This window comes from Parus major, chromosome 4, assembly GCF_001522545.3.
Source record: "Parus major isolate Abel chromosome 4, Parus_major1.1, whole genome shotgun sequence".
NCBI classification, from domain to species: Eukaryota; Metazoa; Chordata; class Aves; order Passeriformes; family Paridae; genus Parus; species Parus major.
Window position 1 is genome coordinate 46,415,847 of NC_031771.1, and position 19,197 is coordinate 46,435,043.

Sequence of the window (19,197 nt, forward strand, 5' to 3'; positions counted from 1 at the left end):
AATATATTAATGAAAGAATTAATGTGATCAATCTCCAATTACACATTTTCCTTTTCCAAATGTGCCAGTCATTGACAATCTTTATGATAAAAGAAGGAGCTTATACTTTCCCAGATGTCTTCCTTCTTCAGTTCTTCATCTGTTTCCTTGATGTCTTTTGCATAACATGACTACATACATTAAATCAGTGAAGCCAATACAGGGGGAATGGGTTGCGTGGAAATGATTAATGTATTTTGTACATAAAGAGCACCATCTTTTTTTCTCTGTAACATTTGTATATTTACACTGGTAATAAACATATTAGCCTGTTGTGACAAAAAGTATTGGGGTTTGTGACACAAACTGTATCATGAAACCTGTGAAAAAGGAAATGTAATTTCTAATCAAAAATCAGTGTAACAATTCTGTACTTCTAAAAACTTTTACTAATAATCCATGTAGTTTACCTAGGCAGATGATAGAATCTGTTTCCAAAGTGCTGCACATTAAATCCCATCCATTTAACATCTCTGATCCTAATAAAGAATGTGGTATCTGTGTTCCTTTTCTGTCTCTGTCATCTGTAAAATAGCTGTACTGATTTGCAGGTTAGCCAGTACTGACTTTTCTTGCAGTTGGCAAGCTTACCTAGTCTCTAAATCAAATAGTCATTACAGTCATGAAAAATGTTTTAAGTTCTACCCATGAGTAAAAAGGAAAAACAGTAAAATACTTATTAAAACCTGCTTTAAAAAAAAGGTCTTGGTGTGGGAAAATAGTAAGTACTAAGTTTAAATGTGAAATATTAATTCAACTTCTCTGTGCATAACCATTATTACAGTCTGATCATTTGTTGTGATGTAATCAAAGAGTATTTTAATGTTACTTGATCCTAGCTAAGTAAGAATACCTGTCCATTATAAATACCAAAATAGCTGTACAGAGTATATGTGTATATAATAGCTCCTATATCACTACAGATTTTTTTTACTTGAATTTTGAAGGGTATTCAGTGGCTGAACTGGAAGCACTAACACTGTAGTCAGGTGATTTAAAGGTATTATGTAAATAGTGTTCAGAAACTATCTGCATACCTGGGATTCTTGACATACCATAAGCCAAGTGTGATCCAGTAAAGAATCAGTTATACTTGAGCTTTACTTTGACAATATGTTAAATCCTGATTTCAGTAAAAGCCAGCCGAGACATATTGTTAAGTGTTACGCTTTTCTTTTTCTCTGTTTCAGCTGAGACAATCCCAGTCGTACTGCACAGACACAGAATGCCTTCAGGAATGTGAGTAACTGTTCATATCAGGTTCATGGAACTAAAATGAACAGCAGTAATTAAAACACAGTCTGACTGTTCTTTAAAATGCAGCAGTTGATTTAATGTTATAGGAACATATTACATTAAATCAAATACTACAGTAATAAAATTTATATGCTGGGGAGGTAGTTTCTGAGAATCTGATGAGCACTTGTACATTAGAAGCAACATTGATGAGAAGCCTGAAGGTACCAATAAAACAGCATAACCATTAATCAGGCCCCAAGTATTACTGAATCTTATTGTTAGCCTCCAAGTATGATGATTTGAGGGGAAAATTTGGAAAGGTGCTTTATTTGTCCTCCTCAGATTCAGAGCATCCTAACCAATGAAGACTAGATACTGAGCACAAGATACACACAGACACACACGTGTTCACAGCTGAGGCTGGGCGATGTACTGTCAGTACTGTGATCCCTCTACTACACTGTGAGGAAGAGGAAGCTCTGACTCATAAGCTGACATACACCATGACTGCATCTCTGTTGATTTGGCGCCTGTGTAGTTAATGAAGCGGAGCACTGATCTGTACACTTCCTTGGAATTCATTGTGAAATGCATCAAAAAACCTCTCCCAAACAGTGAACAGTACTAGGTCAGTCAAACGTTACCAGAATCATCAGTGAAGCATAGCTGTGGGGAAGTTATGCAGTAATGTAAGCATGCCCTGAGGCATTGAGACACTCCCTGATACAATTTCTGTGAGCTAGAGGGAATGTTGTCAAATGTTCATAAGTAAAAGTGAAGTGGATCTGTTTTTCCTATATCAACTTTAACAGCTGAGTGTGTAAACTCAATCAGCTTCCCTCAGGACTGCTGTAATGCTTTAAGGGAGCAGCAATTACCTGAGCAGTGTTCTTATAAGCAAGACCTCTTGTGCCTGTATCTTTTACAGGTCTAGGAGCAGTGCAGGCAAGGTTTCCAGCATCTTGGAGAGAGTGCATGCCTTCATTCACCCTTATGTCCCTACCTCTTCACTTCCCTGTAAAACCTGTTTAGAGATGGGCATCCAGCTCAGAGTTGCACTGGGCTCTGCCACTATGAAACAGTCCCAGATTCAGTGCCCTGCATGAAGGGGAAAAACTGAGCTGTCCCACATAACCCCTGAGGAAAAGATGGTGTGGTGCACATGTGCTGTACTGTGCTGCTGGTTTACTCTTCTTTTATGGGCTTTGCAAGTTACACTCTCTGTGACTTCCATCACTCCTCTTCCAAATACACCTGTCCAAGAGGCACACTTTTTATTCTCCCACACCTTAGACTTCTATGTAGATTTTCTAATCACAGGCATGTAGGAGAGAGAAAGAGGCAGATGATGGGAGATAGAATATTTTCTTTATTAGAAGGAGGCACAGGCAGGGTGTGGAGCTTTCTGAGCTTTAGTCCACTGTCAAAACCAAGCCATGGTAGGTCATTCTCAGTCTTGCCTTGGGAGTCTTTGGCCATCACTATTTATGAAGCTTTTAGGCTAAAGGCTATGTAAATGAGTAAGTTCTGATATGTGTGGGCACAAAGCTTGTGGGATAGCTTTAATGTTACCAAGCTGTAGTACAGTGGGGATTTGAATGGTTTGCAACAAAAAGCTTTCCATTCTGAGATTCTTGCAATAACTGACTGGGCAGATGCAAGCAGTTTGGCAGTAATTGTTCCAAACCAGTGGTTTGTTTCAAAAACCAAAGCAAAAATTACAGAGTAAATATTTTCCTATGTTATTATACTGCCTTAAATGTAGTTCTAGCAAAGGTATTTTTCTGCTGATGCAACGATACGGCCCTGCATATTTGCCACATTATTTTGTGGTGCTTCTGTAATGCTGTGCTTGTGCCAGTCTTTAAGATCCTGGGAGTCAAAGGCAAAAACAAACAGATTGAGCCTGAAGAAGCTTCTAGAGATGTTTTCAAAAACATATTAAAATAATTCTGGGCCAGTCTTTTGTCCATTGCTTCATCCTGTTTTTATGAGCTGTACAGTGATGAGCTTACGTTTGAGGTGAGTCTTCTCTTCCCTAGGTCTCACAGCTCTATTTCCTGTTACTTGCTGACTTTGACTCCTCGTTTCAGAATCTCAGTATGAACAAGTTTGTTTCACTCTCACCAATTCACTCATTTTTGAAATTTGCTCTTCCTTCTGGAAGCACAGCTGGGAATGTTGTCACACACAGATTCTTAAGTTGCAAGGTTGTGGAATAACTGATGAGATGTGTATGGGTTTGTTTTGAGAGACATCAGGGCTGGGGTTCAGCCAATGTTACAGCAGCATCATGTGTTGTGCTGCTGCTACCAGCTGGAAATTTTCAGAAACACCCTCTGTTGATTCTTCCTGAGCATGCTTTGTTTTTTCAACCCTTGATTTCAGCTCTTTTTTTTGTTTTGTTTTTTGGAGCCATATCAAGGCAGTAGTATCAGGTCTCCCTCATTCAGTTTTTTGTGTTATTATCTATAAATTCTTACTTACAGTTATTGGCACCATTATGTCATAGTGACTTCCCTGAAGAATTTTCTGCCACGGTCAGGACCAGTGTTTTCGGATTTAGGCAGAGGAAGGTACGAGCATCAATTCAATAAACGTTTGGGCACTCTGCTTGATAGCTCTTCATCTGCTGGTTCTCCATCAGAATATCTGCTGTGACATTAAAGCATGTGTCAGAGTCTGGTGACTGTTCCCTCCATTTCAGTGGGTGCCTTGCAGAAAAGAAAAGGCTCTAAGTTTTGAATGGGCAACACATTTAATGTTCTGTTGAGATTATTATTGCTCAGCAACTCGGAAGATCTTAGAGTTTCCCTTGAAATGATGAATAAGAGCGATAATTCTTTTCTGAATTCTGTCTAATGCAAGTGAAGCACGGAGGTTCTCTGATGTGTGGCAGTTGCAACATCAGCGGTTCATCCAGCCTAGGGAGGATCCCAGCTGGTACTGATCTGCTCTGGTGGCTCATGGCCCTTCACAGTCAGCCTTCTGTGTCAAAGGAAATGAGGTACTACTGCCTGAGTTTTCTCTGTGTTCTAGCAATTCCCAGATGTTGTGACCTCAATTTACCACATTCATATTTTCAGCACTATTCTCAGTGCTCTGCTAGGTTGTAATGTGGTCAGAGATTACTTTCTCAAATGTTGCCTACTCTACTTGCAAATTTTTATGCAATTTAAAATGAATATATATCTATGATTCATCGTGATTTGTATTTATCTAAGGCAGTCATAGCAGCCTAACCTAACTTGAAATGTCTGCCAGCTCTTCCCTCCCTTTTCTGGGAATTCCCTTCTCCCTTCCTCTGCTCAAGTCCATTTTGGCTTTCTTTGGGTTCCTTATCCCTGCAGCTTGCAGGCGTTATCTGCTGAAGGTCCCACAGGCTCTTTGTCATCCCTGATGATTCACTTCTAAAATCCCTCTCTTCATACAGTTTTGTACCTTTCCTTCACAGAACAAGAAGCAAGGATTAAAGCACCATGAAAAGAACACTTAAGTCAGAGAGCATGCTTTTGCCGTCCTGCATGCAGATGTTTAACAGTTTTTACCAGGGTCAATCTGTACTCCAAAAGATACTTCTACCATGAGAGGGCAGACAAAAAGCACCACATACACTTTTACAGTAAAAGAAATTAAATTTCTCCTCTTTCTTTAGAGAGAGTACAACCTCACTCTGGAGGCAAAATTGCATTTTAAGAGAACTAAATTAATGTAAGGGTATTTAACATGGGCACTTAGTAGTCTTAATATTGTATTCTTGAGATGTCAGTTGCACAATCAGGAATTGGTTGACCTTTAGTCTTTAAAATTGTTTTTACAAAATTCATAATTTTAATAGCTTTTACTGCCTTCTAGAACCTCAAATAAATCTGCAAACATCTGTCACGGAAATTTTTTTTTCTACTTCCCCTTCCTTTCTGAGAGAAGACTAGTTTGTGTGGCCTAGTCTATGCTTCTGTAGGAAAAAGCAAGTCCAAAAACTGTATCTCATACATGGAACAACAGATAGGATTCACCATAGTCTCTAACTCCTGTGGGAGTTAATCTCACAATCTCAGACGAGCTCCTCATTAAGCTTTCTCCTGCAGAGAGATAATTCAGCCATACTGTAAAAAAATAAAAAAAAAATTAAAAAAAAAAATTCCAGGTAACCACAGGGTCAGAACTGCTCACAGGTGTCATTCAGAAGTGTATGGGTATATATGTAAGCCAAACCCAGGGGACCAGATACTCTGAAAATAAAGACCTTGGGCTGGATTCAGTGTTGCATGAAAAGGTAGGTTAGAGACTATGTGACATGTCTCTCAGTGACATGGGAATATGTACTGTTAAATTCTGTTCTAATTGGTGTCTCTGGAGCATTGGAGATTAATAACCAGATCCATCCATCAAAATGGGTGGTGGCAGGAACATTCATCTCAGACCAGGACAATCTTCTATCCATCTGAAAATATTAGATAATACCATTCACAGGTACTCTTAGAGGACAACCTTTATTCTTCAAGGAATCAAAACATCACTTGTAAATTACTTGCAAAAAAATACCGGTTACAGATAAAGGCACTGTGACTGCAAACTCTTAGTAACAGGACTTTTTTTTTTTTTCTTCTGCTCATCACCATGAATTCCGTGGTGCTTGTTTGCACCTTCACTCAACTGTTCTTTATCCATAAGCTGGTTTTATTTGATTATTTTGTGGATGATCTCGGGGATGGAGGTCTTTGTAGCAAGATTGTTGTCTCCTATATATTACTGCTTCTGGTAGCTGAAATTGTTTCCTGTCTGTTCTCTTGATTTGTGATGCAAAGCTTTGAAAAGTTGGATTCAACCCCAGCTATGTGAAATTTTGCTTATCCTCTTCCCCATAAGAGATTAAAATAACAGAATCTGAAATATCTCACATCCTTACTAAAGCACAGGGTTATTTGTGAGAGATGTGGGTTTAACGGTTCTTGGAAAGTATAAACATTGTGTCTGTTTTAGTGTATGGCATGCCTTGAGTAGGTAGTGAAGGGCCAGTTAGTTCAGAACATGTTTCAGCACATTTGGTTCCATCCGAATTGTATTACTGCACAGGCTGGAAGAAACTGCGTCTTGCAAGGAATGCCTGTGGTTTCCCTCTGTGGTCCCTTATGCTCCCTTCCCTCACCTGTAGCATGACCTGATCTGGCATCATTTGCTTACCCCAACTTTTGCCTAACCACCACAGACTCTTGGTGCACTAATGTTAAGGAAAAATTCTAGAAGGCAGTCGGACTAGTCCATTTATCTGCATTGTATGGGGAATCCTGACTAACAAGTGATGTAAATTTTCAGTCTTCTGCCAGAAATATTTGCCAAAGCAGGTACCTAATGCCTTCTTGTTGCTGAAGGTAGTCTCAGAATGGCTATTAATGTTGTCTGGAAGCCCCAAAATAAAGCAAAGATTTTCAAAGGTTTAAAAGATTGATGTATGCTGCTGATAATAATAATATTTTTGTCAACAAAACTGAAGGCCTAAACTCTTACCTTCACAATTCCATATGCTTTCAAAATCAATAAAGGCTGCAGCATTCTTATGTATTTTCTGTGCACTATGCTGCCTCCTCATATATAAAGCCCTTTGTTCACTCGGATTTTCAAAAGAATTCTCACTTGTAATTGCATATTAATCATAAAATTCCTCTACATTTGCAATTTTTTGAGTTTTGAAATGTCTCTGTTTTGGACATTTAAAAGGCTAAAGCAGTTTCATTTGCTCATACATGTAAATGGTGGTGTTCATGCTGTGAGTAGCATGAACTTCTATAATGCATAGGGTTTTTTTCTTATTTGACATTTTTGAGTGCATGTGATGTCAGTAAAGGACATCAGTCCAACAGCCCTAACTCATGAAGGCTAATTCCCAGAGTAGCAGTGTGGAGAATGGCATAGGTGTAAGCTTCCCTGCAGGGCCCCTCTGCTGTGTTATGAACAAATCCTTTCCATGGAAGAGCCTCTGTTAGCAATGCTACCCAGGATGACATTGATGGGGGTGGTTCTTTGGCATCACCATTAACCTTCAAGGAAATTATTCCAGCAGGGTGTAAGTTATCAAGTAAATGTTAAATAAGAACAATCCAATCAATACTGAATCCAGACTTGACTCCATGATCAGGTGATACACATATGACAACTTGAAAATATGACAGATACAAGTAACTCTGTGGAGTTTTCTGAATGTTAAAATTTTCATCTTGAGTAATAAAATAGAGCTCTTCTCTTTCTGAAGGTTAATCATTATAGCTTTGAACTATTTCCTCTGTATCAATTGATAATCGAGATCATTAATGAAGATGTTAGGCCTTTAATACTATGATAAATGGATTCATGTTAAGTACTGTAGGTAATTTGCAATACATGGGTTTACACTTCAGCTGACAAGATTAGTTACTGTTTGATTACTTGAAGTTATGTTTCAGAGGAGAAAAGTTGTTTTAAAATGTGCAGGTACTTGCAAGAGTTTCTTGATCTAAACACATAAACCAGCTGTTTCCAGCCTGAAGGTATTTTCTTAAATTTACTTCCATGTGTTGATGTTTCAGGAATTCTGTATGGAAATTTTATGTAAAATTTTTGTATTGCGTTCCCAGGCTTCACTTTGGAATATATCTCTGCAGCATTTTTTTCCCTCCTGACAGATATGTTGCTGGCAGAAATACCACATGATCTGGATGATTAGTCGTGGAGATCTGGCGTATTGACATTGAAACATCTTCAAACAAACTCTCAAGAAATAACTAGGAGTCAAGAAATTGATTACCATTAGTTTGCTCCCTTCTTGCTAGAATTAACATATTCTCTGTGTGGGGCCTAACAATGGAGCCTAAACTTTTACCACTTTAGTCTTACTGTTTTATTTGTTTGAGGCAAAAAACCAAAGTTCAACATGCATATGGGCGCTTTTCCTACATAAGTATATTTTGCATCAAGTTTGATTTCTTAAAAATCAAGTTTAATTTCTTAAACGTGAAGAGTGTGTTTATCATCTCCAGTTCACTAGGAGTTAACATGAACTAAGAAATATTCATGATAGTTCTGGGAATACCAGTGAAATGTTATGAAATAGATAATTCTCTTTTCAAATGGATAAGAAATGTGATTAAAAAAAACCAGTAATACTACCTCAAAGCCGAAATGAGGGACTAATCAGAACACTCCACTAAAAAATATTTCAGGGATTTTTTTATGAGACTGCATTATTGTTTTCACTTGGGGAAAAGAACTGTGCTGTTACTCTGTTATAACTTGAATTTTCTTCCTCTGTAGTGCCAGGACCAAACTCCTCCGGTGACAATGGCATCAGCTTTGCCATGATAATGATGGCCTGGGTTGTGATTGCACTTGTCTTGTTCTTACTGAGACCTAGTAATCTAAGACGATCAAACACAGCCGGAAAGGCAACCAGCCAACACAATGTAAGTGCATCTTCAAGTGCCCTGCAGAGAGATTCTATAATAGCTTAAATCTATTTTATGTGATTTTATACATCATACACACTGTTTCCAAGTAATTTTTCCCCATTTTTCCCCATCTATTTTCTTGGAACTCCATTAAAAATTAAAATGAGTTGAACCAAAGTGAAAGGAATCATGAAGGCTAAGTGTAAGGCCTGCTATGGAATGGAACAGGTGCAGTGTCCTCTGGACACTGTCTGTCCCTGGTTGAAACTGCCTCCTACCTTCTTAGGTAAAAGGGGTCAAGCACAGCTTTAAACAAAATTACAGCATGATACTTTGAGAAGGGTGATCTTTGTCCTAGATGTGGGGTCATGAAAAAATCTCAGTTAATACAGGGAAAAGTAAAGTTTTTTAATGCTCATTTGCTCTTAATTAAAGAGATATTGAAAAAACATGAAAGAAAACATAATGCAACACTTCTGAGTTCTTCTACTGCTAAATCCTCCTATGTGAAGCACTTGCTAATTCTGTACCTGCTTTTTTCTTCCTTTCCTCCTTTCTTCTCCCAAGGGACAAGAACCACCAGCCCCACCAGTGGACTAGAGCATTCAGTATTGGAAAAGTTCAGCAGCTAAAACCTTGCACGACCAAATGAACGAAGTGACCAGATTACTCCTAAACCGCACTCAATATGGTTTCCTTTTCTCATTTATATAGAGCAGAGTTATCAATCAGCAGTAATCTTCATGAACTGCTTTTAGTGACTTCAATTTTAAGTTAATTTTTGCTTTGTATGTTATTACAATTCCTATAAGATTGTAATTTGAATAATGGTAAGGCATTGCAGGGGTTTTTTGGTTGTTACTGTTACTGTGGACATTCCACTCAGTCTCTTTCTATTACAGTGATCCTAATTTCTTTGCCATGATTTCTGATAAGCATTGAACGAAAAAGAAAATCCCAGTCCATCTATAAGAATGAAAGGTTACTGACCTTTCTTCAGATTAATTCATACTACTTCTCTAGTATGCTTTTGAGAGTTATATTGTGGTTGGAATTACGTAGTTATGTCCTGAGAAATAGAAATTGTTTTATATTTGCCCTGGTTTCAGAGCAGCTTTTCTTCTGGTCTTTGGACCACTAACACAGTTTCCAGGATTGCTGGCAAAAGCGTGGATTGTCCACCAGAATTATACTCTGTGTGTGTGTGTGTGTGTGTGTGCGCGCACGCGTGTGTGTGCGTGTGCACGCATGCACACATATGTAAGTGAATGTGATGATTGCCACTGTCAAAGCTTTGATCTATATATTGGGAACTTTACACTAAAGATTATATCACCAAAAAAGTTAATTTAGCCATTTTCATTAATAAATTGTATGTCTTATTCAATACATTGTCAAAAAAAACATACTCTAAACCCAGGTGTGTTTACTTGATCCAATGATAAATTTAGTAAGAAGAACCTGGTAAAATTTTCTGTTCTGGCATAGTCTTTTCATAATTGGTACCTTAAGAAGTTTTCAGCCATGATGTAATGTGTATTGGACAGGATTAAATCAGACCAAGAAGTTATCACAGTTACCAACTTTTGGTATGCAACATGTACTGGATTATTCAAGTTTTTTCACCTGTGATCAGCAATTCTTAACATTTCATCCTTACCTACTAGTAATTGTAGACTAACAAACTTGCAGGTGACTACATATGACATGTCTCTTCCCTCTAATATTTGTGTGTCTGCGTGTATGTTCAAATGTGTGTATGTGTGGCTGTGCACAACACCTGTGCACATCTCCCATTATGGTAAATGGGAATTACTTTTTTATGTACATTTATTTAAGAACATTTAAAAGATGTACAGAAAAGCAACACTGTATATTTTTCTTGTTCAATTTGAAAAATTGATCAGAATAATGTAAAGAACATTTTTATGTTACCAACATAAAACTTCTTTCCTTAAAGGTCAGTAGAACAGATATACAGGAATTCTAAACCTTAGTCTACAAACCTTTATTTCATGAGGATTTCAGTCATGGAGCTGAAGGAACCAATTGTTAAAGTTCAAAAAGATTTGTATTAATGGGCTTGTCTTGGTTTGAAAGACAGGTGTCTGCTAAGGAAGGCAGAAGACTCCCTTGGAATGGAAAATGTAAAGCCCTTCCCTCCAAATTATTATGATTTTGATATTAAGGGGCTCTCAGGCAAAGATATGGGAATAGGAATAACAGATCTTTACTAGTATGCACAATAAAGCAAATAAACAGCAACAACAGCTCTGGCATTAGCCCCAAACAGAACAGGACCCAGTGACCATTCCCGGCCGCAGGCATTTCCCCTCGTGCAGTTCCGGGCACGGCCGGCAGGGGCGCTGGTGGCTCCCGGCCGGACAGGGCAGGGGCGGGGATTCCCCCGCGCCGGCAGGGGGCGCTGTGGCGCGGGCTCGGCCCACACGCGGTAATGGGGGCTCGGCCGGGACGGGAAGGGATGGGAGAGAGGCTTTGCTGCACAAACCCCCCTGGGACATCGATCCCGGGCCCCTGCAGGACTCTCGGGAGCAGCAAGCAGGGCCGGCAAGGTGTCTCGGCAGGCAGGGCGTGCGGGGCTACAGTGCAGCGACAGCTCGGAGCAGCGCCGAAGATGTGGCGGGGGCGAGGCAGCGGCAGCCCGGCTCCCAGCAGGGCAGGGAGAGGCGAGCTCAGGATCCCGGGCAGCCGAGCAGATGGTGAAAAGTCCCTCTTTTAGTGAGGTAGGTGTTAATAAGGTCTCAGTTCAGTGGCTGCCCTCACGAGCAGAGGCTCACCCCACGGCAGAAGAAGCAGCTCTTCACCGGCAGCCCGTCTGAAACCTATAGAGAGACAGAGAAGAGTGTGCCCTCCCCTGAGCTTGGCCACTTTTGTATTTCTTAAGCATCCAGTTGTTAGTGTTTCCTAGCAACTTATGGGCAAAAATTCTATAAGTAAAAAGGAACAAAAGGGAAAAAACCTAACCCCCAGCAGGGCTCTAACAAAAATCTCACATCATATCTTGGTTGATAGAGACAGGATTTTTTCTCTTCAGGATAAATGATGAGCAAGCTAAGCCTCCTTGTAAAGGTACAGTGTAGATCTGAAGAAGGGTTTCTGTAATTTGATGTAATTGACCTTTGAATTTCTGTGGAATAGTGTGCTCCTAAGCATAGGATCATGTTTGAAAAAAAATTAAAAAATAACATTATCGGGCCAGGTGCTCTCAGCGACATCAGTTCAGTGCCATGTAAAGCAGTGAAACTGCTGGGGAGAAGCTAAGAGAATTTGTCCCATTATGTCTAATAATATACAGGCCATAAACACTGTGTAAAGTTGTCACTGGGATAAGCACTCTGCCTGTGCTTGTTTTTTGCCTTCCATGTACATTTATGTTTGGGATACTGTTCAGAACAGGTAATACAGCATCATTTTGTTGAACCCACAAGGAAACATATAATCTTCCACACTGACCTTTTTTCTCTAAGGATTTTTGGCCACAATTCTTCACTACTGGAAGCATAAAACAAGCTTCCAATTGATTAAAAAGCCAACTGAAACAGGCTTATATTCAGAGAGAGCAGTACTCCTCATCCTGTTGGGAGTTGGTGAGATTTACAGGAGATGGTCCTCCCTTGTGAGGATCAGTCTCACTTAAATGTCTGTTTATGTATTTATAAACCTTACCACGTGCACCCAGCTCTAAGAGTCTTGACAAATGAACTTTTTGTTCAGAGGGATGTTGTGGTTTACCTTTAAATGAAATGTCTTTGCTTGAAATTCCTTTAATTGTCCCAGTGATTTTATACATGTATGCTTTCCTCATGTAAATTGCTATTTTAAATTTTCTATGTAAAAGAAAAAAAAATTGGAAATATTTTATTGTAAAATGTTTTACTAAAGAGCCAGGCCACTATCCCACATCAAAATCTCTGCCTTTTAAATTCAGATACTCTCTCCAAGATATAAATTTCAGATCAGCACTCTTAATTAAAATCAAAGTAACTAACCATAGGACTGTATTTTGCCACTCTTATTTGTGTTAAGTAGTGCCTTACTCATCAAGTAGTTGCACTGAAGTTTGTGGAACTACTCTGAGATAATGTACTAGTAGCAGCTTTAGTAAGGGTGGCAGAAATCTGGCCTTTAGTGATGTAATTTGTGATTAAATAATTGTATCATGGTTACAGATGTTTATGGTAAATTCTGGGAAGTGTGGAAGAGATTAGTGGTATGCAAAGCTCTAGGATATGATCAGTTCTGTAATGATGGATTTAAGCTTGGTTAGTAAGAGATGCAAGTTGTAGCAACTTGGGAAATATGGAGAGAAATTTACATATTATACCTTAACTTTGTTAAAACAATAGTATTTTTAGAGTCTGCTTAACACAATTACTATACTCTGAAATGAGAAATCATATGTGTATTCATGCACTGCCTGCAGATCACTTAGCCTTGTAATACTCATGGTTGAAAAAGGAAGAGTGATGATGTCATGTACTTAATGTAAATTGGTGGTTTCAAATATCTGAATTATGCCAAACAAAAAATCATCTGTGCCATTTGCAGTTTCTTAGTAATCTTTTACTGAGTACTTGGATTGGGATAAAGGGCTTGTACTATGCACTTTTTATTGACTTAACAAAATAAATAGCAATCATTAGTAAACTTTTGTCTTTGTCTTTCAGTTTTTATATAGGATACAGGACTGCACCATCCTATGAATTTTTAAGGTAATTTGAAATCCTCTAAAAATAAGAATCAGTAAAAATAGTGTGTCACCTGTGTAACTTCTAAAACGCTCTAAAATTCTAACTTTTCTAATGGACTCTTGTCTACTGTATGTATCTTAAGCAAGACAACAAATGAAAAGCAGTTTCCAAGTTTAAGATACTTTGATGACCAACATGGATGCCTCTGCCTTTTGCTCTTTGAAATAGTTAAGCAGTGTAGAAAGTTAGAAATAATACAGTAAGAAAAATACTGACAAATATGCTGATTGTGTTTTCAGATTAAATCCTACTACTTTGGGATTTGCAATCTATTTTCTAGTTCTAGATCTTGGCAGTGTTGCACCCAGAGCTTCTCTGAGGAAGGAAGATGCTGCAATGGCTCGAAGTGTGTAGGAGTAGGAGAGACCTGCTGCTTCCTCACTGTTCCCATGAAGTGCAGCACTCTTCTCTGGAAGCAGAGCACAAAATTCTGAGCACTGCCTCAACTCACAGCAACTCAGATCCCTCATTAGGGACTCCTGTGTTAATGTGAGGAAGAAAAGGAAAACCGGAAGAGCATTAGGGTTTAAAATAATATACAGCCATCCAGAGATAGTGATAATAAATACCAAAGAATCAGAAACAAAACCAGAGTAATAATAACAACAATAAGTAAAAAATGTTTTAGGCATTTGAGTCAATCTAGAAAGTACAAGATCTTAATCAGATATCATTAGTGTCTGCTCATCAAAATTTACCTTTTTAATCAAACATGAGATTATAAATAGCCCCTAAAACTAAAGCTAAACTTTTAAGTACATTTGTTAAAATGTTTTCCAAGGATGCATATGCCTATTGAGAAAAGTGATGCAGAAAGGAAATTGCCATAAATCTAAATTCATATTGTTGAATGGGTCTGTACAAGGCCTAGCTGTTGAAGATCACCAGGTAATTTGAAATTACTCTACCCTAAAGCCTAAAAAAAAATTACGCTATCTAGTATATTTGGGAAAAATACACCAAATCGTTGTAGCAAAATAGTCCATTAAATGGATTCCTTGCAAAAATAGACTACACACATCCTCTTCTCCTTTATTTATTCAGTACCAGCCAACTGCCTACACTGCTATTCACTGCAAAGATCTGGACCTAGGGGTAGAGGAAGATGCAGAATATTCCATGCTAAACCAAATCCTCACTTGTGAAACAACACAACTCTTACCAGCTTCTAGGCAATATCAGCTGAAGATTTGTGTGTTCATTTAAAAAAAAGGAACTGAACACTTGTATCAAAATTGCCAACTCCCATAGCAGACACTTCATAGATAAATATAATAGCTAGTAGGATCTGGCTTCCACATTACCTTTTTAACATCTGCAGGTCAGAGCATTGGCCAGAGGGGGTGTCTGAAACAAATGTGCCCCAATATTTGGCAATACATATTAATTCACCATATATATACAGCTTTTTAAAGATTTCATTCTTGCTTTTATGGAAAGTGTTATTGTAAAATACTTATTGAAACTATAGCAATAATTTATAATCAAGGATTACACGTAGCAAGGTTTAAGAAAAAAGTCTTTTGCATATATTTGCTTTGTTGTTACCTCTTCCCAGCTATAACTGATGAAAAAAGGAGTAATTTTTGTGACTGTGTAGTTTTCAGACTTATAATTGGTTTCAAATAAATTTCTTCTGCTGTAAATCTATCCTTAAAATGTAAAAAAAGAGCCTAGAGATGAGAAAATACATTTCCTTTATCAGACTAGTGAAAAACCCTACCACTTTACCACATTCTGAGGTCACAGCCACTGGTTTGATATAAAAAGCAAATCTTTAAAAAGCTGTTCATTTTAAGGCAGAATTTGAAATGATTAGCAAGAAAACAACCCAAAGAAGCCTCCATGGGACTGGCACTACACCAAACACTGTATGTAATGCATCAAAATCTGCTTTCTTGTGATGATGAGTAAAAATTGTGTTTTTTTTCAACTCCCTTAGTGATTTCATGCAGTCTTGTTTGAAATAGAAAATCCAAATAATCATCCCCCCTTCATCAAATATTAGCTTGCAATTTGAATCACAAATGCATCTTGTCTCTGGCACTCCCTCCTCTTGTATGCTTGTGTTGGGCTTCAGTATGTAAGGAGAAAGAGATTAAGCCAAATTAGCTTTTAGCTGTACTGTGAGGGTGCATCAAATCTTCACCTTATTTTATGCAAACAACTGTTACTGCAGTGGGACAGCTCAGCTGAGTAAAACCCTTTAAAATGGGGATGCTACAAGGCGATTTCTCTTCAGTGGGGCAGTGATGAAAAGCAGTGCCTTATCTGGCTGCTCTTGCTTCCATTGCATTAATTTTAGCATTTAATATTTCCTTACTGTTTGGTTGAGATGGCTGTTAGCCTGAAATGGCTCTCCTGGTGGGAGCTGCAGTGTACCCCATGTTCAGAAAAGCAATGTTGCTGCCCATAGCACTGCTTCTGGAGGAACAGCTTTGATGTCTGGTATGAAGTATATGGTTTCCAGAAAAACATCAGAAGGGAATGAAAAAAAAGAGGCACAAAACAATAGCTAGGCCACCAAAAGTAATCATGCCTGGAAGGAAGTGTGAATAATTTCTGTGTATACTGAGAGCTTTAAATAATGTAATTAGAGGAAGATCATGTACTGGGAAACAAAACATTTTTGTGCAGTAACTTAAAGAAGGGGGTTTGACAGGTTATTTTCATCAGAGTTCTCAGGGTGCCCTTCCTTGAACTTTCAAAAGTTTTAGTCCTGCATGGCTTTGGAGTTTTATTTACATGGCAATATTGTACATGAGACCTGATGAAATGATTGTCCAGATACTCCATGCCCCATGCAAACAGGCAAGTTGACCTGAACAGAAGTTCACTTCATTTTGCAACAAATTTTACCAATAACTGCAGTTTGAGAGACTGGTTGTCACCAGAAGAGAAAATACCATATTAGATTAAGCATAAGATGTTTGGACAAACTGTCAGACTGTTTAGCAATGTCAAAGTTCTGGTGAATATGAGAGGTCGAGGTGACAGTGTAAATAAGGATGTGCCAGGCAGAAAATGCATCTTGCAGCAAGACAGTGTTGGCTCTGAGCACACGTAAAGCTCAGGTTCTCATCTGCCTGTGTTCAAAAATGGCATATGGCTACTTTATGCAGCTATTGGAGCCTTTTCAACGTGCATGTCCAGTCCAATACATCCTGAATAATCTCGTTAGCTGTGTCTCTTAACGCTGTAAAATACAAAGCATGGATTCAAATACTGATCCAACTGGTCTTCCAGGCACTTTTGTGACTCAGCCTGGGACTGTTGCCAAGTACATCAGATTTCTCAGTTACAGGTGGGGTTGCCTCCCAGCTGTACTTGGTCGAAAGTTGAAGGTTTGACAGACAATGGTGGCTGTTGAATCTGTGTCAGGTATTAGTGTCAGAAACTAATTACACAAACTCAGGTGCCCTTAGTTAATGATCAGCTAAATCTGGTTTGCAATCAGTCTGACATTAAACAGTAACCAGCTGGGATTCAGAATTTCTTTAATATCCAGGGCTCTTTGCTGGCTTTTCCTCTGACCTCCAACATCAGGATGCCAGCCAGGAGATTTTGCAATCATGCACTCACTTGCTCTTTGTCTTCCCTCTCTTTCCCCTCATCCCCCAAATCCTTCATAAATCTTGATTTCCCCCTTGCATAGTGGAACAGCTTGCTTATACATGGGAGGTGAAAAGTGGCCCCTCCACCCACCTTTGGCATTCAGATCGCTCTTGGCTTGGTGGTTTCTGAAAAGGTAGGGGTGTGTCCTCAAACCCACTCCCCAATATGGTGGAAGAGGTACTCACCTGACCTAGTCAATTGCCAATGCTAAATAAAAACATACACCTGAAATCCCATTCCTCCTATTATTTAGTTTCCTTATCCTGCACTGCAAAAGTATTCACAGTCTACACGGAGCCTTCAGAAAAATAAAGCAGAATTTACAACTTTAAAAAATGGCCAACAGTGGACCAGCCTCATCTGCTATGTGACAGCCTTACTTAAGCTTTCTTGCCTCTGCATGCTGTTGCAAAAAATTCTATATTCTGGTAAATTATGGGTCTGCCTGAATGGGAAAACCAAGAAGATCCCATCCAGTAATTCTGATTTTTTTTTCTGTAAGAAGAGGGGAGACCCAAACTGCACGGCATTTTCATTGCAATGCCTTTGAGCCCTACATTTTTTAATCTACTCGCAGTGCCCTCACCACCAGAGTGTAGGCTATAAGGAAACAAAAGCAGCCCTCATCATCCTTTCACACAATCATTTAGGCTGGAAAAGACCTCCAAGATCATGCAGTCAGCATTTCACGTTATGTTGTGTTGTTTGCAAGAGAGAATGCAAGATCGACATCCCAGGCAGGGATGTGACTTATCAGTGAAAGTCCTTTGCTATGAGAAAAGGGACTAGGGTCCACTGTCTGTTCTAAGGGCTGTTCAGATATTTGAAATAGCTCTCAAATAACAGACTACAACCCAGACCTTTCTCCTCCCAGGAATGGGCCATGATAACTGCATAGAAAAAATACCCCTTTTGAAGCTCCTTGGCAAGCAGCATAGATGCAGGTGGAAAGTTAGAGCCACATTTCCTTACAATTCTCAGGACACAGAACTCTCTTGAGATAAGTATGCCTGAACCTCACCAGCCAAAGAAGGCTCCTAAGCTCTTGCCCTCCTTCTTGGCAAACTCAGTAACTGGGAGGTATTAGCCGACTCTAATGAACTACTAACTACCCACACATAGACCAGCAGGCGAAGTCCCTCACACACACCTGGCCTTGCACACAACCACTGTACCCTTCTTGTTTCTAGAAAATCCACTCCTTGTGTGGCAGGCACACACTAAGCACACTTACCAACACCCTCAGGGGACCGCTTAAAGGACCTGAAGTGATTTTGGCTGGTACAGAGGGACCAGATAACATTCTTGAAGTACAAATGTACACATTCATAGATATTCTGAGACCTACAGAGATAGATGGAGGTTTGAAGAGGATGGTATAAGTGAGACTGACTTCTGAGTCACTCCCTAAGCTTCTATTTGCTTTGCTTAGGTTTCCCCGGGGGAAAAAAACAAAACAAAACAACAACCCAGATGTGTATAAAACTGAGACATCTGTGCTAGTAAGCAATGAGGAAAGGTATGACTTGTTTTTACTTCAGAATAAACACAGTGAACCCTGTGCCTTTGCCAGGCGGTTCTTTGGCTAACCACACAGAATCTGCCAGGATCCTGCACTGACTGCAAACCTCAGTAGGCTCTTTCAGTAGAAACACACGTATTTTTACAGGCATTTCTAAAGGACCTGTGATTACAGTATGTACTCAAATAGGTAGAGATTCTTCTAGGGAAAGATCAGATCCTCCAAGGTAGTAACAGGATAAAATATAAAACAGAAATAATGATTCAATTTTTAAAATTATATTTTAAGAGTTATGGATGAAAATGCCACATAAGAACAAGGTAACCCTTTAGTCAGTTTGATAAGAACATGCACGTATTATACACCTAGTCTGGCAACATTTAAGCTAGAAATCTGTAATCTGTTTGAAGTCTAGATCACTACAATAATGCAGATGGAGCAAAGTCCCCACACCCAGCTTCTAGGAGAGAGGCAGTGAAAGTGAACTTAAATGTACTGGAGAAGAAAAGACATCAGATTTCTCACAGTCTTTCTACTCCCAAAGTCAGATGAGGTATACTAATAGCATACCACGTTTACATAAAAGGCA

The 19,197-nt window shown here is 39.0% G+C and overlaps 1 protein-coding gene across 1 annotated transcript in view; it reads left to right on the forward strand.

Annotated features, from left to right (window-relative positions):
* SMIM14 (small integral membrane protein 14) overlaps positions 1–13,367 on the forward strand; it is a 52,345-nt gene extending 38,978 nt beyond the window's left edge. The window contains exons 3-5 of the mRNA XM_015624183.3: positions 1,230–1,278; positions 8,566–8,714; positions 9,267–13,367. Of these exons, the coding sequence (XP_015479669.1) occupies positions 1,230–1,278; positions 8,566–8,714; positions 9,267–9,299 (231 nt within the window). The 3' untranslated portion in view covers positions 9,300–13,367. The remainder of the gene's footprint in view (positions 1–1,229; positions 1,279–8,565; positions 8,715–9,266) is intronic.
* Positions 13,368–19,197: the final 5,830 nt, after the last annotated feature.